Source organism: Aotus nancymaae, unplaced genomic scaffold (assembly GCF_030222135.1).
Source record: "Aotus nancymaae isolate 86718 unplaced genomic scaffold, 86718_ANA_hifiasm-v0.15.2.pri h1tg000020l, whole genome shotgun sequence".
Taxonomy (NCBI): domain Eukaryota; kingdom Metazoa; phylum Chordata; class Mammalia; order Primates; family Aotidae; genus Aotus; species Aotus nancymaae.
This window is the reverse complement of record NW_026988432.1, coordinates 14,871,571-14,897,627: the sequence shown is the minus strand read 5'-3', so window position 1 is coordinate 14,897,627 and position 26,057 is coordinate 14,871,571. Positions and strand designations below refer to the sequence as shown.

The 26,057-nt window shown below is 38.0% G+C and overlaps 1 protein-coding gene across 1 annotated transcript in view; it reads left to right on the top strand.

Moving 5' to 3' along the window:
• PHLPP1 (PH domain and leucine rich repeat protein phosphatase 1) overlaps window positions 1-26,057 on the top strand; it is a 245,055-nt gene that overhangs the window by 188,715 nt on the left and 30,283 nt on the right. Inside the window, exons 11-12 of the mRNA XM_012446430.2 lie at window positions 21,244-21,444; window positions 24,635-24,797. Coding sequence (XP_012301853.2) covers window positions 21,244-21,444; window positions 24,635-24,797 — 364 coding nt within the window. The remainder of the gene's footprint in view (window positions 1-21,243; window positions 21,445-24,634; window positions 24,798-26,057) is intronic.

The following is a 26,057-nucleotide window of genomic DNA, read 5'->3' as shown; positions in this document are numbered from 1 at the left end:
GGCTAGGCGGGTGTCCCCTTCCTCCCTCACCGCTCCATGTGCGTCCCTCCCGAAGCTGTGCGCTCGGTCGAAGAGGACGACCATCCCCGATAAAGGAGGACCGGTCTTCGGTCAAGGGTATACGAGTAGCTGCGCTCCCCTGCTAGAACCTCCAAATAAGCTCTCAAGAAAGCTTTAAGTAACACTGGCTGTTAACTTACTCTGGAGCATCTTGTTTGCTGCAAAGCCCATGTGCATCATTCTAAAATGTTTTATAGGCTGATAGCCTGAATTATTTTGACTTCTGCTCCCATGTTTATTTTTAGGGAGTGACCATTACTTTAGAGACAATACGAAGGATCTAACTTTTACTGTATCTCATGATAAAGACAAAAAAGTTAAATTTAATTTTGCTTTTAGAAGTGCAGAGAAGAGAAGGAAATGATGATGGATCTTTTTACCTTACAAAACAAATGTTAGCTATGTTTCAGCATGTGTGATATTATGTGGGTGAAATGGTCATCTGTGATCTCTGGCTCTCCTAAGCCGAATTAGATTTCCCACTGCGTGTTCCTAAATCCCTGTGCTTACTCCTATCAAAATACCCATCACATGCTGTGTTGTGATTTCTTGTTCACTTGTCTCTCTGCATTATTAGATTACTAACTCCATGCAGCCAATGACTCTTTCTTAATTGTAGTTTTATCATCAACATCTTACACTGTGTCTGGAATAAAGGAAAGTGCTCAAAAAATATTTGTGTAATAAATGATAGAGAATTTAAGGAATTTCAAATACTGCCTTTACTCCTGGCTTTCTAATTTTTTCTTCCTCATCTTTTCCATAAATCTTTAATAAGATTTTTTAAAGTCTTATTATGAAAGTATGATTTACATTCAGTATAGTGTCCAACTTTTAAGCATGCTGCTCGATGAATTTTTACATATTTGTAGAAATGGTTGCAGGAACCACTTTACCTAGAACAAGATAGAGAACATTTCTAGCACGCTTCCTTTTCCCTTTGTTCTGTTTTCCTCCCTTAAAAAGAAAATTATCTTCAGTGTACTCATGTAAGTTATGATGAATTCCAACTGGAATAATTATAAAGAAATAATAGAACTGTGAGAAAACGGGATTGTCATATTGTAATTGGCAACTACTGTGTCATCCTCCTGGTAAAAAGTAAACTGTTTCAAGATCATTGAAAGAATTCTTGTTTTTTGGTTTTTGGGTATTTTAGTTTTTTTGAGATGGAGTTTAGGTCTGTGGCCCAAGCTGGAGTGCAGTGGCATGATCTCAGCTCATTGCAACCTCCGCCTCCTGGGTTCAAGTGATTCTCTTCCCTCAGCCTCCCAAATAGCTGGGATTACAGGTGCGTGCCACCACACCTGGCTAATTTTTATAATTTTTGTAGAGATGGGGTTTCCCCATGTTGGCCAGGCTGGTCTTGAATTCCTGACTTCAAATGATCCACCTGCCTTGGCCTCCCAAAGTGCTGAGGTTACAGGCATGAGCCACCACACCAGGCCAGTATTCTTGTTTTCACATTAATATCAAAGCACAGTATGCAGCAGACAGATCACTTTAGACAGATGCTTTTTTGTTGTGAATACTATAAAATTTAATTTCTTCTCCTATGGAGAATTATAAATTATGTCATAAGGAGAATCCACTTGTTCCCTTAGAGTTCTACACTGAATCTGTAGAACCAAATAAATGTATGGATTTAGGTTTTAGGAGTCTTTGAGTGAAAAACCCTTTCTGAATCTGGCCAATTCTGGTAGGTTCAGAACTATTAAAGGTGAACAGTGCTAGAATTTCCAATAGATAATAATCATTCTTTATTCATTTCTGAGAATTTGGTTTTACAAAGACGTTTCTGTGTTTCATTCTCTGGAGACTGTATTTTCATGTTTAGATATGTTTGGACAAGGATTTAAGTAAGAACAATGGTAATTTTAGGGGATTCTGATGACTCCCAGGATTGAGAACCACTGCCTTTCTTGTTGACTTTGTAATTCTGTGCAGGTCACTCTAAGCCTCGGTTTTCTCATTTTGCTTTTTGTGCAATTCCCAAGTGGAACCCGTATGTTGGAAAAGGAAGGATTATGTAAAATGGAACGTGAATGTGAACTGGACAAAGATGTGAAGTGAGCCACTGGAAGGACACTGCTATCATAAGCTAGGCCAGCAGTGTTAGCTAAAGGCGTTTAGGCAGAAATTCCCATACAAACCGACTGACCTGTCTTCAGCCAGCTGTGTTTTTGAAAACAGGGGCTGTTGGGGAGAATTTGCCAGTGTTTTGAGGCTGTGAGAGGAGGACAGGGCAGGATAAATGCATTTCTGGCACAGGAGAGTCCTGGAGTAAAAGGTTGGGTGAATGAGAAGGAGCAAGTATCTGGGTTTATTTTATGGGAGTAAAACAAATGACCAACAAATGGCAGAAATAAGAAACTTTTTCAAGAAGGCATATACCCACACCTTTGTTTTTTATTGTATAATTGCTACACCTCCAGCATAGCATCACAACTGATTTAGTAGAATAAGAAGGAAAAGTTGAGATTGTTGATTATCTCGGGCAGATAGGATTATATGAAGTGGGTGGGATAAATTTGATTCGCTGTTCTTTCAAACTATATTTTTGTATTATTTCCCTTTTTAGAAGATAAGAAAAATAACATGGAGATTTTTACCTACCTATTTAAAAAAATGTTCTTACATTTTGAGACATAATTTAAGCTCAGGAAAATTTACAAATATTTTGTGTTTGGTTTGATGAGTATGAGGGGGAGTGAATAAACTAGTACTGACAGTTGTTGAAGTAGGCCAACCCAGAAAACATGAGATTTAAAATATTAAAGACAGTTTTTAGGAAAGATTCTTTGTGACCAGCTTCTTATGGGTGGTTTCAGTTGTGATTTGCTTTTGTTCACATGGTTCAGTGTAGCAAACATCTCACTGAGTTTAAATCACTGTACTGGATGCTGTAGGACATTAAAAAATGACTTAACATAGGAATTATCCTCAAGAAGCTTGCAATCTAATGAGTTTAAAGTAACTGCACAATCAACCATAGTGAAAGGTAGGTTTAAGAAGGTAGAATAGATGGAAAATGATAAGGTTGATCTAGTATAATTTAGGCTCATGGTATGAAGAGCAACACTTTGTTGTTGTTATGATACGAAGCTGTCTGTTTGGCAAATAGCTGCAGGCATCGGCGAAAGTTGGCTTCAGTTGTCCTTCCATTCAGTATGCTACATAATACAAATCTTAAAAATATGTAAATTCCTTTTTTATATTTGTGTGATAATAAATTATGGTTACAGTTCTGTGTTTCATTATATAACAGAGAAAAAACAAGTCAGGTGTGGTGGCGCACACCTCTGGTCCCAGCTACTTGGAAGGCTGAGATGGGAGGATCACTTGAGCCTAGGAGTTTGAGGCTGCCATGAGCTGTGATCACGCCACTGCACTCTAGTCTGGGTTACAGAGTATGACCCTGTCTCAAAAAATAAAAAAACAAGGTATTATAGCTTTAGAATAGTATGTGTTAATCTGCTATACCTAGTAGCAGGAAGCTATTTGGTAACCAAATAAGAGACAGGGAAATCTACGTTGAATTAGGCAACTTTTAGTCATCTTCATCCTCCTTCTGAATACTTGAGGAAGGTATTCTAATCTGGAACACGGGCCTAGATTTCTCATTTTACCTGTCTTTTTAATTAGAGTTGAGAATTTTCCTCATGGATACTCCAGAAGGGTTTCAGATAATTAGTTGTCATCAACAGATGGGTACGGGAAGGGTAGACATTCTCCATGGGTCACCGGCGTGGATAAGACATTGCCAGAGGGAGTGCCATCCTTCTGTTTCTTCCTGAAATCTTGGCAATGGCTGACTCCCTGTCCACCTAGCATCTGCACGCACATTTGATGGCCAGACACCTTCTCCTGATGAATTCAGCCTAAATAACAAAGCCCAAATGAACCCTTTAAAGGAGAGTTATAGGTTCCTGTTGTGGGAGAGCAGCTGGGTCTGTTTTTATTCCTGGTTGGACTAGTACAAGGTATTTTCAGGGGTAGAAGTTGAGGAAGTGTATGTTCAAATGAGCTTCATGGTAATTGCTCGTGCATTTATTAAATATTCCCAGAGTATTAGTCACATTGCAGACCATAAGTTTTAGTGACTCAGACAGAATATGTGTAAATATCAAAGGGACTAAAAGGGAACAGATAATTTAGAGCATGATCGATTGACCATGACAACTGGTGCCTTTTGGCAAAGACAGATATTTCTGGCATTTTAAAAAGCCGAGTTGCCCACACTGTGGTTTTCAGTGACGAGGGCTGTCTTTCGACATTCTCCTGTATCGTGAAGTTCTGATGTTTTGAGAGTCATGGTGGACCAAGATAGTGTTTCTCAAAGTGTCTTCAGAATTTACTAGAGTACTTATCAAACATGCAGATTCCTGGCTCTTATCTCAGGTCTTCTCACTTCGATTTTAGAGGGATAGCCTGGGAACCGTATGTTTAACAAGGCTCTGCCAGTGACTCCAGTGCAGAGGGTCTCCTGAACACACTGAAAGCTTAAGGTGACCCAGGTACCACTGCTGAAACAAATAGATTTTTATAAAAGAAGAATTTTAATAGAAGAACTGAATGTGTCTAGTGATATTTCTGGATAACATATACATCCCTTCTCTGCTTTTTAAAGTATCATGTTTCTCAAATATTTTAAGGTATAGTTTTTAACCAGGGTTATTACATCAAAATCAACTGACAAGTTTTTCAAAACTAGAGAATCAGTCAGTGAGGTTTAGAATACTATGAAGGGGAAGAGAATTTTCATTCTTTTCTCTCCCCTCTTTCCCCTAAAAAGATCTACCTCAGTCCTAGAGAAGGGAGTGGGGCTGGGGCATTGGAAAGTGGCCGATTATGTGATCTTAGCAGGGTTGGAGTTCTGGTGGCAAACTCCATTTGTTGTTAACCAGAACAAACCAGAAAAGGTTAGCCAGAAGCTTCCAAGCATTCCTGTGTTCAGCTGTGAACATTGCTGTGAGATTGAAAAGAGGCCATTCATGGATTATCAGAAGAGTTCTGCCTGTACTCTGAGAAGCTGCTTTGGTAGTCTTTGCCCCTGTTTCTCTGATGCTCCCAAAATGGATGAGATGGATAAGTCCACCTTGCCAGTGAGGGGTGTGCATATCCCCGGAAACCCTGAAAATGCATTAGGAAAGGGGTTTTTGTACTATAGTGATTCTCAACTCTGCCAACCATCAGAATTCTGCTATATAGATTTTGAGGTCCCACCCTGACCTACTTAACAAGAATATCTTCGAGTTGAAGTTGAGAATTCTGCACTAAGGAAAGCTCCCTAGAGAATTAGGAAGTGCAGCCAGATTGCACCCTACTGGGCTAGAGCATCTTCTGTGAGAAATATTGTTCCTTTAGTAGCTCCAAAGTGTGATGGGCCCCATCTTAATTCAGTGAGAGGGTAAATTATAAATAAAAAGAGAAATAAGCACCAATTCCCAGCAACCAGTCTCTTACACTTTCACTTTATCCCTGCCACACCCTAAGGCTTGGTGTCAAGCAATGGCAGAATGAGAAAAACTGTGGGGAAGAGAGAAAAGGGGAGCTGGTAGTGTGGGTTTAGATGGGTCTACCACTGCCACTTGAGCTTAAGTAAAAGTATGTGCAACTTGAAGGGGTAGCAAGCAAGAAATATAGTTATTGAAGGAAAATTGGCAATTGGATTGGTAAAGAGAAAATGAAGCAAATGGGGAAAACTAAAGATTCTACAAGACAGGTGAATCAGAACATCAGAGGACACACAACCCTTCCCTATTCAGTCCAAACAAACAGAGATCTCATAATGTATCTTGACTTTGCTATGCTGATAGAAGATAATAGCACCAATCTAAGAAACTTGTAAACAATGTGATACCATAAAAATGATTTGGAAAAATGAACAGATCAATACTGGTTTATTGGCCCCCAAAATGAGAAAACAAAAACAACATATGTCCACTGTCAAACAATTCTCCCCCAAAATATCTATTATGAAGCCTAAGGAAACTATAAGATGGCATACCTAAGCAGAATTAAATACAGTAAGGTGAACATTTTATGATATAAAAAAGCAAAAAGTTAAGGAACTAAGAACAAAATGGAGAAACAGCAAAGAATGGAAAGAGAAGTGATTGAAATCAGAAAATGGAGGAAAATGACCGTTGTCTCAGAAATGAGGAATAATTATACGGTGCCCAAGGGAGAATACACTCAAAAAATTAATAAGGGACATTAAAGAAACAGAGGAAAATGAAAAGAATGAAAATAAGATCAAGAATTATTTGAAAAGGTTAGAGATAAAGCAGTGGAAATGGAAGACAGATCCAAAAGGAATAACATTTGTATATGTGTCCTTTTAGAACAAAGACAAAAAAAAAAAAAAAAAAAAAGTACGGCAAAAGAAACAGTCAATAGAGTGAATCGGCAACCAACAGAATGGAAAAAATTTTTGCAGCCTACCCGTCTGACAAAGGGCTGATATCCAGAATTTACAATGAACTAAAAAAGATTTACAAGAAAAAAACAAACAAGCCCATTCAAAAATGGGCGAAGGATATGAACAGATACTTTACAAAAGAAGACATACATGAGGCCAACAAACATATGAAAAAATGCTCATCATCACTGGTCATTAGAGAAATGCAAATCAAAACTACATTGAGATACCATCTCACGCCAGTTAGAATGGCGATCATTAAAAAATCTGGAGAAAACAGATGCTGGAGAGGATGTGGAGAAATAGGAACACTTTTACACTGTTGGTGGGAGTGTAAATTAGTTCAGCCACTGTGGAAAACAGTGTGGCGATTCCTCAAGGACCTAGAAATAGAAATTCCATTTGACCCAGCAATCCCATTACTGGGCATATATCCAAAGGATTATAAATCGTTCTACTATAAGGACACATGCACACGAATGTTCATTGCAGCACAGTTTACAATAGCAAAGTCCTGGAAACAACCCAAATGCCCATCGATTATAGACTGGACAGGAAAAATATGGCACATATACACCATGGAATATTATGCAGCCATAAAAAACGAGGAGTTCACGACCTTTTCAGGGACATGGATGAACCTGGAAACCATCATTCTCAGCAAACTGACACAAGAACACAAAATCAAACACCACATGTTCTCACTCATAGGCGGGTGTTGAACAAGGAGAACACATGGACAAGGGGAGCACTATACACGGGGGTCTGTTGCGGGGGAGGGGGGATAGCGGGGGGGTAGGGAGTTGGGGAGGGATAGCATGGGGAGAAATGCCAGATATAGGTGAAGGGGAGGGAGGCAGCAAATCATACTGCCACGTATGCACCTATGCAACAACCTTGCATGTTTTTCACATGTACCCCAAAACCTAAAATGCAATAAAAAAAAAAAAAAAAGTAACAGAACTATTATTTAAAACTATCATCCAAGGAATTTTTTCAGCAGCAAACAAAAGGTCTTAAAGTACATTTGAAAAAGAGTATTGGTTGAGTACCTGGAATAAACCCAGAATGTTCAATTTTAAAACTTACTGTACTAAGACTGTTAAGATTTTGAAGATACAAATAATTATGATCACACCTGTAATCCCAGTACTTTGGGAGGCCGAGGCGGGTGGATCATGAGGTCAAGAGATCGAGACCATCCTGGTCAGCATGGTGAAACCCCATCTCTACTAAAAATACAAAAATTAGCTGGGCATGGTGGTGCATACCTGTAATCCCAGCTACTCAGGAGGCTGAGGAAGGAGAATTGCTTGAACCCAGGAGGCGGAGGTTGCGGTGAGCCGAGATCGCGCCATTGCACTCCAGCCTGGGTAACAAGGGCAAAACTCTGTCTCAGAAAAAAAAAAAATAATAATAATAATTATGACTACCAGTAAAAAGATCAAATAATTTTAAAAGGCAAATCTTTAGACTGTTACTAGACCTCTCAAAAACATTATACAATGCAAGGTAATAATGGAGCAATGTTTTAATTAAAAAACTTGATGAAAGATTGATTCAAGATTTTTATATCAAGTCAAGTATCCTTTAAGATCTAAGTTATAGAAAGCTGTTAAGAAGATCCAGGGGATGTGGGAAAGGGAGAAATGATGAGTGACTACAAATGGGTATAGAGTTTCTTTTTGGAATGATGAAACTGTTGTGGAATTATATGGTGGTGATGGTTATACAAGTTTGTGAAAAAACTAAAAATCACTAAGTCGCACACTTTGAAAGAGTGTATTTTATATTATGTGAATTATGTCTCTGTAAAGCTGTTTTTTAAAGACTTCAAGGACTTACACAGTAATCTGGATTGGGCCACTGTTGCCTGAGTGTGAGAGAGAGACCCTGTCTCTAAAAACATGATCCCTTCTCCAGGAATCTACTAAAGCTGTTAAGTCTTATTTGAAGCCTGTAGTCACATGTAGCTTTTTAGATAAACACACACCATAAAATTCATCCTGGTAAAAAAGTATGTAATCCAGTGGGTTTTAATAGTAATTTTAGTGAGTTATAATTTATAAATGTATAAGACTTAGTTATTTCATTGTATTAGTCATATTTTAGGTACTCAGTAGCCACATGTAACTAGTGGGTTCCATTGCTGGAGAGTGAAGATATATAGAATTTTGTCCACACAGAAAGCTGTATGGACAATGATGGACCAGAGGATAAACTTAATCCAACCAAGAAATAACTAGTATATTTTAGCAAAGGGAATGATAGTGAGTATTTTGGTATATATATAAATATAGATTTGAGACTGAAAGGTGGGAAAGAGGGTGGAAGATTAATATACAAAAACTGTTAGTGATGACAAACTGTTGGTAATGCAGCTTGACTGGGAGTGGTGGCTCATGCCTGTAGTCCTAGAACTTTGGAGGCCAAAGCAAGAGGAAGTTTTGAGACAAGCCTGGGTAATAAGCAAGACCCTGTCTCTACAAAGAATTTTTAATATTAACCAGGCATGGTAGCATACACTTACAGTTCCAGCTTCTTGAAAGGCTGAGGCAGGAGCCTCTCAGGGATTCTTGAGCCCAGGAACTTGAGGGTGCAGTGAGATCTGACTGGGCCACTGCACTCTAGCCTGGGTGACAGAGAGAGACCTTGTCTTAAAAACAAAACAAAAATAAAAAATAATGCAGCTTAGAAATGGGAAGAGAGGAAAAGGAGAAAGAGTAAAGTAGAAGGAGCTTACTGATTGCCAACTAGGCAATAGGTGTAACTTACAGAATACTGACAAAAACTGGTAAGCCAGATAAGAAATGATTACTCCAAGGGGTTAAGGTCATTTAATAAGACATAAGTACAGAGATAACCATGAGAACAAAAATACAAACTTCCTTAAATACCAGAAAAAATAATGTATTAAAGAAGAAATAATATATATCCCATAGAGAGGGAAACATGTCAAATATAAATATGAAATAATTATGACAGAGTTGAGACTCAGATATATCAGTACGTGTGCTTGAACCCAACCTTCTGTTGCCTTCAAGAGACTCATCTCATATATAATGACATCTATAGGCTCAAAGTAAAGGGAAGGAGAAAGATACGTCATGCAAATAGAAAACAAAAAAGAATAGGAGTTGCTATTCTTCTATCAGATAAAACAGACTTTAAACCAACAACAGTAAAAAAAAAAAAAAAAAAGGCAATATATAATAAAAGGTTCAATTTAACCAGAAGATTTAAATGTCCTGTGTATATACTCATCCAACATCAGAGCATTCAGATTTATAAAACGAATACCAGACCTAAGAAAGAGATAGTGATACAATAATAATAGTTCATTTCAATACCTCATCAAACAGATTATTAAGGCAGAACATTAACTCTGGACTTAAATTTGACATTTGACCAAACAGACGTATTAGCTGTCTGCAGAATACTTCACCCAACCACCACAAAATATACATTCTTCTCATCTGTGCACAGAACATTCTCAAAGATTGACCACATGCTCAGTGATAAAGCAAATCTCAACAAATTCAAAAAATTGAAATCCTTCAAGGGTCTTCTCAGACCACAGTGGAATAAAACTAGAAATCAATACCAAGAGAAACTCTCAAAAACATACAAATACATGGAAACTAAACAACTTGATCCTCTGATTGACTCTGGGATAAACATGAAATGAAGGCAAAAATAAAAAAATTCTTTAAAACAAATCAAAATAGCAACACAATATGCCATTACCTCTGGGATACAGCAAAGGGAATGTTTATAGCACTAAGTGCCTGCATCAAGAAAACAGAAAAACCTCAAATTAACAACTAATTGTTAAACCTAAAGTAACTAGAAAAAACAGAACACACTAAACCCAGAGCTAGCAGAAGAAAAGAAATAACTTAAGATCAGAGGAGAACTCAATGAAATTAAGACCAAAAAAAAGCATGAATGAAACAAAAAGTTGGTTCTTTGAAAGGATAAACAAAATTAATAGACTACCAGCTAGATTAACCAAGAAAAAAAAGAGAACATCCAAATAAGCAAAATTAAAAATGAATTAAAAATGACAGAGATGACATTACAACTGATAGCACAGAAATACAAAAGATCTTCAGAGAGACTACTACGAATATCTCTATGCACACAAACTAGAAAATCTAGAGGAAATGAATAAATTCTTTCCATTCCAGGAAGAAATAGAAATCCTGAACAGACCAATAATGAATGAGTTACAAAATTGAGTCACTAATAAAAAGTCTACCAACAAAAAAAAAAGCCCTGGAGCAGATGAATTCACATCTGAATTCTACCAGGCATAACAGAGAAGAGCTGGTACCAATCTTACTTAAGCTATCCAAAAATTGAGGAGGCAGGATTCCTCCCTGCCTCATTCTTTGAAACCAGTGTCATCCTGGTACCAAAATCTAGCAAGGACACGACAAAAAAGGAAAATAACAGGCCAATATCTCTGATGAACGTAGACACAAAAATCCTCATTAAATAGCAAACTGAATTCAGCAGCATATCAAAAAGATAATCCATCATGCTCAATAGAGCTTTATTCCTGGGATGCAAGGATGATTCAGTAAACACAAATCAATATATGTGATTCACCACATAAACGGAATTAAAAACAAAAACTGTATCGTCTCAATAGATGAGAAAAAAGTCTTTGATTAAAATCCATTATCCCATTATGATAATAAGTCTCAACAAACTAGGCATCCACAGAATATACCTCAGACTAGTAAGAGCCATCTACGACAAACCGACAGCCAACATCATACTGAATGGGCAAAAGTGTTCCCCTTAACACTGGGACAAGACTGCTTGACTACTCTCACCATTCCTATTCAACATAGTAGTACTAAAAGTCCTAACCAGAGCAGTGAGGCAAGAGAAAGAATAAAAGCCATCCAAAAAGATGGAAATCAAATTATCTGTTTGTTGACGATGTGACTCTATACCTAGAAAACCCTAAAAATTCCTCCAAAAGACTCTTAGACTTGATAAACAACTTTAGTAAAATTTCAGGATTCAGAATCAGCATCAGATATCAGTAGCATGTCTATACACCAATAACATTCAAGCTGAGCAACAAACCAAGAATACAATCCCATTTACAATAGCACAAAAAAAATAAAATACCTAGGAATACATTTATTTGAGGAGGTGAAAGATCTCTTGAAGGAGAACTATAAGACACTGATGAAAGAAATCAGAGATGACACAAACAAGTGGAAAAACATCATACGCTCATGGATTGGAAGAATCAGTATCGTTTAAATGGCTATACTGCCCAAACAATATACAGATTCAATGTAATTCCTATCAGATTACCAATTTCATTTTTCATGAAATTAGAAAAAAAAATTATAAAATTTATAGGAAACACAAAAGAGCCAAATAGCTGAAACAGTCCTAAGCAAAAAGAACAAAGTCTTAGGCATCACATTACCTGACCTCAAGGTAATTTACTGCAAATGCTGTAGTAATGAAAACAGCAACAAACCTGTACAAAAACAGACAAATAGATCAAAGGAACAAAATAGAGAACCTGGGAATAAAATCATACACCTACAACCAACTGATCTTTTGACAAAGTCAACAAAAATAAACAATGAGGAAAGGACACCCTATTCCATAAATAGTCTGGGAAAACCGGTTAGTCATATGCTGAAGAATGAAACTGGACCCCTGCCTTTCACTATATACAAAAATTAACTCGAGGTGGATTAAAAACTTAAATATTAATACCTCACAGTATAAAAATCATAGAAGAAAACCTAGAAAAACTCTTCTGGACATTGGCCTAGGCAAAGAATTTATGACTAAGACCTTGAAGGCACATACAACAAAAACGAATATTGACAAATGGGACTTAATTAAACTAAAGAGCTTCTGCACAGCAAAAGAAACAAGAGTGAACACACAATCTACAGAATGGGAGGAAATATTTACAAACTATGTAACTGACAAAGGACTGATATCCAGAACCTATAAGGAACTCAAATAAGAAAGAAACAACCCTATTAAAAAGTGAGCAAAGGACATGAATAGACACTTCTCAAAAGAAAAAATTCAGGCTGCCAGCAAACATGAAAAAATGCTCAACATCACTAATCATCAGATAAATGCAAATTACAACCACAATGAGATACCATCTCACACCAGTCAAAATGACTATTAAGTAAAAAAAAAAAAAAAAAAAAAAACACATGTCAGCAAAGATATGGAGAAAAGAGAACACTTATACATTGTTGGTAGGAGTGTAAATTAGTTCAACCCCTATGGAAAACAGTATGAAGATTTCTCAAAGAACTAAAAATAGAGATACCATTCCACCTAGCAATCCCACTACTGAATATCTACCCAAAGTAAAAGAAATCGTTTATCAAAAAGACACCCTCCCTGCACTCATATATTTATTGCAACACTAGTCACAATAGCACAGTCATCGAATCAACCTATATACCCATCGGTGGTGAATTGGATAAATAAAATATGGTACATATATGCCATGGAATACTACACAGCCACAGAAAAGAACAAAATTACCTCCTTTGCAACAACATGGATGCAGCTGGAGACTGTTATCCTCAGTGAATTAATACAGAAACAAAAACAAATACCATACATTCTTAATACATGGGAGCTAAACAGTATGTACACATGGACATAAAGCTGGAAACAAGAGACACTGAGGACTCTGAAAGGGTTAAGGGATATCAGGTTTGAAAAACTGCTTATTGAGTACTATTTGGTGGTACCTAAATATTTGGGTGATGCCTAAATGCCAGCATTAGACAATTTACTCATGTAACAGACCTGCACATGTACCTTGTGAGTCTAAAATAAAATATACATGTACCTGAACTTAACTCACACCCAAAATGGAAACAACCTAAATGTTCCTCAGCTGATGTGTTGACAAACAATGTGTAGCCATATGTGAATTATGAATTATATCTCAATAAAGCTGTTAATAAAAAAATAAGGAAAATAGTACCTCAGGTATTGAGAGATATACTTCCTTAACATTGTATACACACACACACTTAGTCCTAAAGCCAGTTTCTTAGTGGGGAAACCTCAGTGGTGTTTCCACTAATATCAGTAACAGGAAAGGAATGCCCATTATTTTAACTCTTACTCAATGTTATGCTAGATATATTACCCAGGGAATTAGACAAGGAAAGGTCAGTTAGAGACATGAGAGTTGGTAAAGAAGAGATAAATTAGCTCTATTGCAATTAACATGATAGCATACTTGGAAAATCCTAGACAATCACTGGTAAGTGAATTCAAACAATAAAACATTTCAGTAAAGTAGCAGAATATAAAATTAATATGCAGAAAGCAAAAGCTTTTGTATATACAAGCATAGCCGTTGGAAGACATATTGGTTGTGAAAATCCCATTTAAAATAGCATCAAAGAAGATTAAATGCTTAGGAATAAACTTAAGAAATGCACAAAAACTATGTGAATAAAACATTAAAACACTTCTGAAATTTGCAAATTTAAACAAATTGAGCAATATTCCTTGTTCTTGGATAGGATGACTTAATATTGTTAAGATATCAGGTTTTTGTACATTACTTTGCAAATTTAATACAATCATCATGTAAATACCAAAACACTTTTATAATGAAGTTAGACAAATGGATGCTACTGTTCATATGGTTAAAAGAATCAAAAAAGAATAGCCAGGAGGCCGGGCACGGTGGCTCACGCCTATAATCCCAGCACTTTGGGAGGCCGAGGCGGGTGGATCATGAGGTCAAGAGATCGAGACCATACTGGTCAACAGGGTGAAACCCCGTCTCTAATAAAAATACAAAAATTAGCTAGGCATGGTGGTGCACACCTGTAGTCCCAGCTACTCGGGAGGCTGAGGCAGGAGAATTGCTTGAACCCAGGAGGCGGAGTTTGTGGTGAGCCGAGATCGCGCCATTGCACTCCAGCCTGGGTAACAAGAGCGAAACTCTGTCTCAAAAAAAAAGAATAGCCAGGAAAACACTGAAAAAGTAAGACTGTTAATACAAGGGAGAGACAAACTTTACCAGACAGCTAAACATGTATGTTTTAGTTCTTTCTGCTGAGAAGAAGGCCTAGAAGTAGTGACACCCCAATACCAGGAAGTATCTCTAACATCAAGACCTTGGTTTTTGTCTGGTCGCGGTGGCTCATGCCTGTAATCCCAGTTCTTTGGGAGTCTGAGGAAGGCAGATCACCTGAGGTCAGGAGTTCAAGACCAGCCTGGCCAACATGGTGAAACCCTGTCTGAACTAAAAATACAAAAATTAGCTGGGCCTGGTGGTACGTGCTTATAATCCCAGCTACTTGGGAGGCTAAGATGGGAGAATCACTTGAACCCAGGAAGCAGAGGTTGCAGGGAGCCTAGATCGGGCCATTGCTCTCTAACCTGGGCAACAGAGCAAGACTCTGTCTCACAAAAAATAAAACAATGTCTTAATGCAGATATTAACTTTGCTTACTTGGTTTTTAAGTACCATTCTTCAGAAAAGAAATCAGGTGTCCTTGGAAACAGGATTAATTGTAGGGCTAGAACAGGCTGAACACAAAATGAGTCCAAAAGTAAACAAATGCTCTGGCTGGGCGTAGTGGCTCATGCCTATAATCCCAGCACTTTGGGAGGCTGAGGCAGACAGATCACCTGAGGTCGGGAGTTCGAGACCAACCTGACCAACATGGAGAAACCTTGTCTCTGGCATGGTGGCGCATGCCTGTAATCCCAACCACTCAGGAAGCTGAGACAGGAGAATCACTTGAACCCGTGAGGTGGGGTTGTGGTGAGCCAAGAGTGCCATTGCACTCTGGCCTGGGCCACAAGAGGGAAACTGTCTCCAAAAAAAAAAAAGCTCACAAAATTGATGGGAGCATGTCAAAGGATGCATGAGTCAACTTGTAGAAGCTCCCAGTGGCCACATTTGGGACAATGTGAGCAAAAAGTACACAATGATAGTAATGAATTCTATCCAGTAGTATAAAATAAACATCTATATGACCATACTGAAGTAAAACAGGTAATTGGGTGAATAAATAGGGAGAGCTTTTGTAAGATAATTCCATTTAACAAACCTTAAGTAGAGGGAATCTTGAAAATAGAAAAATCATTTGAAAAACAACACGGAAGTGATTGTTACGAAGCACAAATGCTAAATTATTGGGCAAAAGTATGAGAAACAGAAGAGTTTCGTAGTCTCAAATGATCTCTCCACATGTTTACTAAATTACAAAAGAAAAAAATTATAACTTTGCAGTGGAGATACTGGGCAGACACCACCTTAACCAAGTAAGCAAAGTTAATATCTGCATTAAGACATTGGTGTCACATACCTCCTGATGTGATGCCCTGAGAAGGGTACAACCTCTGTGGTATTTTTGCCAAAACTTCATGACCTTATTCTAATGATGATGAAACATGAAACCTAGATTGAGAGACACTTTACCGAATATTTGTCTAGTACACTTCAAAAACATAAAGGTCATTTAAGATAATGAGACTGATTGGAGGAGACTGAGGAGGCCTGATAATGAAATACACCGTGAAGTATCAGCCTTGTGAAGATAGATGAAACTGTCAAAAGGGCTTTGTTGTAAAAACAAGCAATAATAAGAAACTTAAAATGTTTTGACACGTCTGGAATGCTTTGGAGACAAAAATCAGAGGGTTGCCTAAAAGTAAGTTGGGGTTTGCTGGGGTTAGACAGTTCTGACTATATAGATTTTCAGTAGTATATAAGTCCCAGTACAGATTTCCAGAAAAATTATTAAAAGATTGCCTGGTATGCCTACAAATAGGTAAATCTGTTATGGTACCAAATCCTGTGCCCTGTTTCAAGGACAGAATTTGGCTGTTAAATTTAAGGATGTGCTGGAAATTACTAAAAAGCAAACAAACAAAACAAAAAAATATATATAGATGAGTCAAATGGACAGAATGTGCCAAGGAGAACAGAGCAATTGCTCAAGAAGCAGGAAATGGATTTGTCTCACTGCTGTTGCGGGTGACTTTCCAGGCACTGTAGGGCAGGAGCCATGTCTGTGTATCTTTTCTCTGTGACTTTTGAACTTTATGCTGAGAAAAGTTCTTGAGTACTATGCTATTTACTAACTTATTTTAAGAATTGAATTTGAAATGCTGTGCACACATGGTCTTCACGTTACATGCAGGTGCCCTACTTGATCTTCCAGCTCCTTTAGAGAAAAAGGACCTATGAAAATGTCCCCACAAAAATATTTTTATAAATATTTTTCAACATTTGAATTTTGGAGACACGTAATAGAAAACTGTGGACTTCAGATTGATGAAATCCCAGTTTTATTTCTGTCTCTGCCACTAGTTACTATTGAACCATTGCCAAATAATTTTGACTTTCGCAGCTTTGATTTCTGTCTTTTGTGAAATATGGGAGGGTATACTTCTGGGATGATGGAAAAATCAAATGAGACAGAAAATAACAGCTGGGTGCAGTGGCTCACACCTGTAATCCCAGCACTTTGGGAGGCCAAGGCAAGTGGATCACTTGAGGTCAGGAGTTTAAGACCAGCCTGGCCAACATGGTAAAACCTTGTCTCTACTAAAAATACAAAAATTAGCTGGGCATGGTGGTGTATGCCTGTAATCTCAACTACTCGGGACACTGAGATGGGAGAATTACTTGAACCTGGGAGGCGGAGGTTGCACTGAGTCAGGATCATGCCACTGCACTCCAGCCTGGGTGACAGAGTGAGACTCTGTCTAAAAAAAAAAAAAAAAAAAAAAAAAAAAATCTGTGGTATCTACAAAGTACCTTACAAAAGAAAAGAAAACAGTGATATGTTACTGCTCTTTCTCTAATTAGAAGAGGGTTGTGTAGTGAAAAAGATTATATGGATGAAGCATGAAACATCTCTTGGTGCATTAAACCATCTTTTTATAGTGTAGTTATTATATAATCTGTAAGGAAGAAGCTTGAGGATAGTTATCACATCATAGTGAGTTGAGACCTGACTCAGCGCTTTAAGAATTTAGCTTTTTTGCAAGGTTGAAAGCAGAGAGTGGGGTTCTGGAGCCTATTTATTTACTAACATTGTTATCCATCATGGAGAAATTTTGCAAAACTAAAGTATTTGTTCATTCCGGTGGAAGGAGGACATATAGACTGTAAACCAATTTAAGTTGTCTCCTGCTGAAACATCGTGAGTTGTAGGAGGAATGGCTTAAGTGAATAGGTATGGAATTTAATTTTCCTGAGACTATGACAGTAAAAAACATTTTTAGTTTAAGTGTTTGCTTTTTGACTATTAACCAACAAAGTGATTAAGTCAGACTTTATGCAGTTCAGATGATGTCCTTTGGAACAACCTCATATGGTTTCAACTAACTAGTTTCATTTCTTGGAGGGGAATAATGCTGGCATTTTTCCTCCTTAATTTTGCATAAAAGGTATATAGTTCCTTAATTACAGGCAAATTTCAAAAAGATGAGAGGATAAATGTGTGTGGAAATCACTTTCTTCCCTTTATTCAGATGATATGAGGAGTTTTTAAAGTCACTTGGCAGCTTTCTAGATGAGCATTCACTTATCTGTTTTTAAAACATTCCCTCTTTTCTGGCCTAAAAAATATGCAAACATTGATGAATTCACTCTCTTTTATCGTGTGTGTGTGTGTGCGCGTGCGCGTGCGTGTGTGTGTGAGAGAGAGACTACATATATCCTAGAGAATTCTATTTTTTTTTTCTTTTTTTTTTGAGGTGGAGTTTTGCTCTTGTCACCCAGGCTGGAGTGCAATGGCACAATCTTGGCTCACTGCAACCTCTGCCTCCTGTGTTTAAGCAATTCTCCTGCCTCACCCTCCCCAGTAGCTGGTATTTACAGGCACCCACCACCATGCCCAGCTAATATTTGTATTTTTAATAAAGAGGAGTTTCACCATGTTGGCCAGGCTGGTCTGGAACTCCTGACCTCAGGTTATTCACCTGCCTTGTCCTCCCAAAGTCCTGGGATTACAGATGTGAGCCTCTACGCCTGGCCAAGAATTCTGTTTTAATGAAATTATTTTATATGGTGTCCCAGCCAACACTAGTCCATGATATCTTAGGGCAATAAAATGTATTTCTTACATTTTAACTTACTCTAATGCTACACTGAAGAAATTCTTAACAAGAAATTAGGTGGTCTAAATGGGACCCGAAGAAAGACTCATAAAATTACTCTAAACAGCTATGGTAAACAACTGTGGTGCTGAAACTGGTTTCCTTCCTAGTTCAAAACCATTTCAGAAACTGCAGCAGTGACCTTTATTTTCTTCTCTGTAGCACACATGACTGTAATTTCCCATGACTATTTATGGTCTGGACAGCCTTTCTCTAACTTCCTTTTTTTTTTTTTTTTAATGTCAACGGAATACGTGTTTCTTTAATGGAAAATGTTCTATTTTGGGGAAGCTGCTTTTCCTCAGATAAGTAATGGAGTTGGTGTTTGTGTGTTGAAGGGGTTGTACAAGATTGAAGAGTTTTAAATCAGTGGATTGAGAGCTTGGAGTGACAGTCCTTGTGAGGACTCCTGATAGACTTTTTCTTTTTTCCTATCCAAAATTAAAAATAACTGTACTTGGTATTCTGTATTCTTTTTAAAGATTATTTTATTCTTTCTTAAAAAAAAAAAACAAAAAACGCATGGCAGAATAGTCCTGAATTGAATGATGAAAGTTTCAAACCAAAGTGATTGAAATGAAGGAATAGTGTGGCTCATCAACAGGGTTGATCTGGGGGTTGGGGGAGGCATGGGAGATTTGACCCTTCTAACTCTTGTAGGTGAGTCCTATGTACTGAGCACTCTCTCTTTTCCACCTGCTGCAGCTGCAGGTGGAATTTGTCGTGAATCAGGAGGGTCATCTCTGACTCCTGAGTGTGACGCAGTCCGTCTCTTTGGAGTGAGTTGGAACCTGATCACAGCAAGGATTTGTTGGCATTCCTCAGCTTTGCATTGTTCATTTATCTGCATTTCACAATCCCTGTGGAGAATTTACTGTTTTTGACGGTTTTAGTTATCTTAGGTATAAAACCACTCTTCATGTGTTATCCACTTTTCATTCTAGCATCTGGAAACTGTGGCAGCATATATATTATCTTGTTTGTTTTGATGTAAATTTATTCAAGTACAATATAAATACAAAAAAGTGGCCAAATCATAAGTGCACTTGATGCATTGTCTCAAAGTGAACACACTTGTGTAACCAGCACCCAGCCTAAGAAACAGAACATTACAATATTCGAAACATTACACACCGTCTCCTGGATACTGCCTCCCTTTCCCTCCCCACCTAACAGTTACTGCTGTCCTGACTTCTGTTACCACAGAGTAATTTTGCCTGACTTTGAACTCTGTGTAGTTATGGGATCATGCAGTGGGTCTCCTCTTGTATCTGGCTTCTTTTGGTCATTTTGTGTTTGTGAGATTCATCCTGTTGATACATATTGTTTTAGTTCTTTATTCTAATTGCTATGTCATATTCTGTTGTTTTAATACAGAACAAATTATCTCCTACACTTGTGAAAGTCAGTAATATGTGGTTTGGACATTATACTGAAAAGGAATCAGTCACTGTGATTTAGTTGTCTTGTGATCTAATATTGTGATCTGTTTTATTACTATAAGAACCATTTATTTATTATTTATTTATTTTATTCATCTAATTTTTATAGAGCCAAGGTTTTGCTTTGTTGCCAGGCTGGTCGCAAACCCCTGGCTTCAACCAATCCTCCTGCCTCAGCAAGAACCTTTGATTACAAAATAGGAAATTTTGGGCTGGGCATGGTGGCTCATGCCTGTAATCCCAGCACTTTGGGAGGCCGAGGCGGGTGGATCACGAGGTCAAGAGATCGAGACCATCCTGGTCAACAGGGTGAAACCCCGTCTCTACTAAAGATACAAAAAATTAGCCAAGCATGTTGGCGCGTGCCTGTAATCCCAGCTACTCAGGAGGCTGAGGAAGGAGAATTGCCTGAACCCAGGAGGCGGAGGTTGCGGTGAGCCGAGATCGCGCCATTGCACTCCAGCCTGGGTAACAAGAGCCAAACTCCATCTCAAAAAAAAAAAAAAAAAAAAAAAAAAAAAAAAAAAAAAAGGAAATTTTTTCTCTCTTCCTTAAGTCAGAATGTTAACTTTACCGTATCATTTTCTCTTCCACTCCCTGCCAACTATAAAAATGATTGGCTGGGTGCAGTGGCTCACACCTGTAATCCCAGCACTTTAGGAAGCTGAGGCAGATAGAACACGTGAGGTCAAGAGTTCAAGACCAGCCTGGCCAACATGATGAAACCCCATCTCAACTAACAGTACAAAAATTAGCCAGGCATGATGGTGGACGCCTGTAATCCCAGCCTCTTGGGAGGCTGAGGCAAGAGAATTGCTTGAACATAGGAGGCGGAGGTTGCAGTGAGCCGAGATGGCACCATTGCACTCCAGCATGGGCAACAAGAGTGAAACTCCAACTCAAAAATAAAATAAATAATTGCTTCCTCTTACCTTTGTGCTTCCACAAAAATCGATTGTATCTCTGCATTTAATACATGTAGATAGCTATTGTGTTAATCATAGTTAGTGGATCACAGATACAAATACTTGCTTGTCTTTTCAATTCATGTTTTTAGTCCCAGCTTCTAATGTGCCTGGTATGAAAGCTGTGAGGTTTGCTGAGGGTTTCTTTGGCTTTTCAATGGTGTTTTGTTGCATTTTGTCATTGTAGCCTAAGATTCCTGAACGCATCTGCAAACAAACTGGAAAGCCTTCCTCCAGCCACACTTTCTGAAGAGACAAACAGTATCTTACAAGAGTTGTATTTGACAAATAACAGCCTCACAGACAAATGTGTGCCCTTGTTAACGGGACACCCCCATTTGAAGATTCTTCACATGGCCTACAACCGACTTCAGAGTTTTCCAGCAAGGTAAAGGAGAGGCATAAAGCTGTGTTCTGAATTGTGTTTCTCAAAACGTATTCATAGAAAGGTGAAAGCTAAAGTATTTATTTCCCAGGTGATGTCAGGTTTATTTGCTTGTTCCTCCTCTATTCACAGTTTCCTTTATATAAGCCGTGATGACATTTCCCTAAAGAGAAGTAGATTGGTTTTCCTCATATGTGTCCAAAGACCTAATCACAAGAATGTTCTTAAGATTTTGAAATAAAATGTGTTGTTTAGCAGGTATGTTTTTTCTTTTGCTTCTTTCAACCAGTCAGATTAATTTTTTGAAAAGCCATTATCCTAGAACCAGGTGTGGTGGTTCGTGCCTATAGTCCCAGCTACTCAGGAGGCTAAGGTAGGAGGGTCACTTGAGCTCAAGAATTCGAGACCAGCCTGGGCAATATAGTTAGACCCTAATATTAAAAGATAAAATAAATAATAAAGTTTCCAAAAACATCAACCTAATCAGATATGTGGGAATTGGAATGTAAACCAGGAACCTGAAAATCCTTCATTATCTACCAATTTTATGTTTATACTCATGATGTACAAAGCAGTGGTAGTCTCCACTACCATAGAAACTGTAACATTGCAAATGATGGCTCTCAGAAGAGTCCATTTTTAATTTGTTTTTACTTTAATTTCTAATTTTCAGGGAGCAGTGACATTATATCTAACTTTGAGTGAATCTATGCGCTGAGCCTGCTGTGAGGATTTACTCTGTTTCCACTTCATTGGCATTTATCCATCTAACAAGTTAGGACTTGGAACACACACCCACGCATCAAAGAAGCAAACACTAACCCCTCTGGTATTCTGCTTGGTAACTGCAACTCAGCATTGGGGCCAAATCAAAATACTCTCACAGCCTCCCTCTGCTGCCTTCAGGGCTACCAGCCCTTGCGGAAGGAGGAAGGCTCACGTATGTGTTGACTTAAAGTCTTGCTCTGTTTGTGGCTTAATGTTTACTTTCTTCCTCATTTGAGATTAATGATTAAACTATTTTGTACTTACTTCCATGTGCTTTTACTTTACTATGGAATGAGGAAATGATATTTTTGGGAAAAAACCATGATAATCACATTAACAGTAACCTATCTGAAAGGGCTCATTGTCGTCTTTCAGATAAATGTCTAAAGCCTGCAGAGGAAAGGATCATCAGCTCTGATTCTGAGGATATACCCCCAGTGACCCATGCCAAGTGTAATCACCCACCCTAAATGCAGAGAAGCTTTTAATACACCTTGTAAATATCCATCTAGTAATGAATTCTGTCTCCCTTTGGATTGTGATGTGGCTCAGTAGCTCCCCTACAAACCAGAGCATCTTCAGAGCTGGGTTTGTGACCTAGCTGTCTCCCTCAGCCTTATATCTCACACAAGGTCATGGCTGCTGAATTAAAGAATGTGACCACCATCTAGTCATTTTGTCTTCACATCTTTTGCCACCTTCTTTTTGTGTTGAGAGTTGGAAATTTCTTTAACTTTTTCTTTTGGGTACCTGCTTTCTGTACTTCTAATCATCTTTCATGCGCCATTATCCATTAGTTTCAAGGCATAGTGCTGGCATCTGCTTCTGGTGAGTCTTCAGGAAGCTTACAATCATAGTAGAAGGTGAAGGGGAGCTGTTTGTCACATGGTGAGAAAGGGGGCAAAAGAGATGCCAGGTTCTTGCGTGAATGCACAGTGTGTGAATTCACTTATTATCATGGGAAGAGCATCAAGCTATTCATGAGGTATCTGCCCCCGTGGCCCAAACACCTCCCATGGGCCCTACCTCTAACATTCGGAATCACATTTCAACATGAGATTTGGAGGGGACAAATAATCCAAACCTTATTACCATATTTCTTTCAAATTATGATGATAACATATTTAAATAATATTCTTAGAAATTCAGGCTATCGTAGATGGATTACTTTATAGTTTGTGTACATATTGTTTGTAGTATATTCTGATACACTGGATGTTTATGGTATTAAAAGGTCTGGCTTCATAAAATAAAAACTTAGTTCTTATTGTATCTTAGTCATATATTTATTTTCAAGATAAGTAAGATAACCTTTATATTTGAAAGCTGACAGAAAAATAATACAGTGTTTTTTGTTAAATTGTTTAAAGGTGTATTGTGACAAATGAAACTATAACAGGTAGAAGTGATACCAATAACTGTAAACTAAATTATTCAGTTTACAAGTCTGAGTCACACTAATGGGGAAGTCTGTGCGTCTTGGAGTCTAGCATCAGCAGGAGTGGAAAGAGGGTCACAAGAGTGGCAGATACTAGTACAGTGATTGCAGAGGTGGAGGCGTTTTTTCTTTCAAATTTATAAAGAATGCAAGAAACCTTGATTGTGGAATTTTTCTTTAGTTGGTTATTATAATTATTGATGAAGATTATAAATTAGGATTGAAAAATAAAAGACATTCTTAAATGGAAATATTAAATTAATTGCATTAGAACATATTATTAAAGTAAGGTTAGAGAGATTCCTTCTTTGTAGATGTTTAGTAAGAATTGAGAGAAATGTCTTTTGTCCCTGGTGTGAATTTGGGCTCTGCCAGAAGTGCAAGAGGTGATCCAAATGGGCTTTTAACACACCCCTTGCTCCTTACCACTACTTTGTATTCATCAGTGATGTCAGAGGAATTGGGGGAATGGGGTTTGGGGAAAAAGCTTATCTTAATATGAGCTATAGACCCGTCCTCTACCTCCCATTTGAGTTTTCAGTGCCACTACAAAGAAATTATACTCCCTAAGCCCTTTTAAGGCAGTTATATTGCTGGCTTTTGACTCATTTAAATAGTGTTTTCATTAGCATTCAAACCAAGCTATACAGTGATATGATTATTGCCAGGGTAACTTAATTGCCACACAGACTTTAAGGAGGAACAGGTGATCCATTTTCCTTCTTGTTGACAATTTGAAGAGTTGAAGAGTTGAAGTTAATCGTTTTTGTTCTGTAATGGGAAAGGAGGTGTTAAAATATTTCAGTACTCCAAAATCATAGTGAAAAAATGGTCTTGTTTGTAAAAATGACTGTTACAAATGAAACCTTAAAGTCATAGCAATTTAATTCATTCTTTGATTCTCATCATATATTATTTTCTTTTTACATGGATTTATAATTATTTTATAACTCCCTCCCTGATGGAGTTTTTTTTTTTTTTTTTTAGTAAAATGGCAAAACTGGAGGAACTGGAAGAAATTGATCTCAGCGGGAATAAGCTAAAAGCCATCCCAACAACGATCATGAATTGCAGGCGCATGCACACTGTGATTGCTCACTCCAACTGCATCGAGGTCTTTCCCGAAGTTATGCAGCTTCCAGAGATCAAGGTATGTGGTTTCATTTCATAAATCTAAGCTTCAGGTCAGCAAAGAGAGTTGACTTCCTAATTCATCAACTCAGGACATTTGTACCTTTGTTGGATTTATTCAGAATGAAGGCCCCCAGTAGCCCTTACTTCCTCCTTCCTAACCAATGGGCTACACTGTTGAGTTAGCAGAGTTAAAAAACAAAGCAAAACCCTGGAGCAGGTTTTGGGAAAAATGGATTCCTAGGCTCAGTCCTTAACTTACTGTATGACATGAGGCTACCCACATAACCACCCTATACTTCTTTATCTGTTAATAGTTGTCCCGCTTATTTCCAAGGTGGTTATGAGGCTCAGAGGATGAGGTTGATATAATTGCAGTTTGAAAAACTTAACAATATCACTACACATCTCTCTCCCCCAACTCAGCTAATTAAATAGCACACCCCACCAGAGTAGCCGATTAATGGTAATTCCCTATATAGACAAAGCATCATTGTTGTCACCAAACATTGATTTCAACTGAATGAAATTGGCAGAGCAGATATTATTTGATAGGTGAGGACACTGAGGTGCTGAAAAGTGAAGAGATTTGCATAAATTAAGACAACAAATTGGTGGCAGAGGTAGTGTGTGAGTCCTGACACCTGACTGGAGGTAGACTCATAGGATGAAACCAGTTCACTAGAATGAAAGCCATCCAACAAAGGTGTGTTCCTGTTTTGTTTCTTTTTTTGGCAGGGAAATGGTACAGAAGCAAAAAGTTATTTATATACAGTGTAGTTTTTCATTTGTATCTTAGCATTCCTAATTATCAATTTTATGGTTAACGAAAAATAATTTGGTGGTTATAGATTTGGAGCATATTCTAATCTCCTTTAGGGGACAAGAGTAGTCCTACTTAGCTATTCTTCACTTTCCAGACGCTTGCTTATATAAACCTTGTGTTTCAGATTAAGAAAGAAAATAGACATTTGAAGACATTTTAAGTGGCTTACGTAACTTTTTTTTTTTTGAGACAGAGTTTTACTCTTGTTGCCCATGCTGGAGTGCAGTGGTGCCATTTCAGCTCATTGCAATCTCTGCCTCCTGGGTTCAAGCAGTTCTCTTGCCTCAGTCTCCCAAGTAGCTGGGGTTACAGGCACCAGCCACCACGTCCTTTGTAGAGACAGGGTTTCATCATGTCAGCCAGGCTGGTCTTGAACTCCCGATCTCAGGTGATCCACCCGTCTTAGCATCCCTGAGTGCTGGGATTACAGGCGTGAGCCACCATGTCCGACTG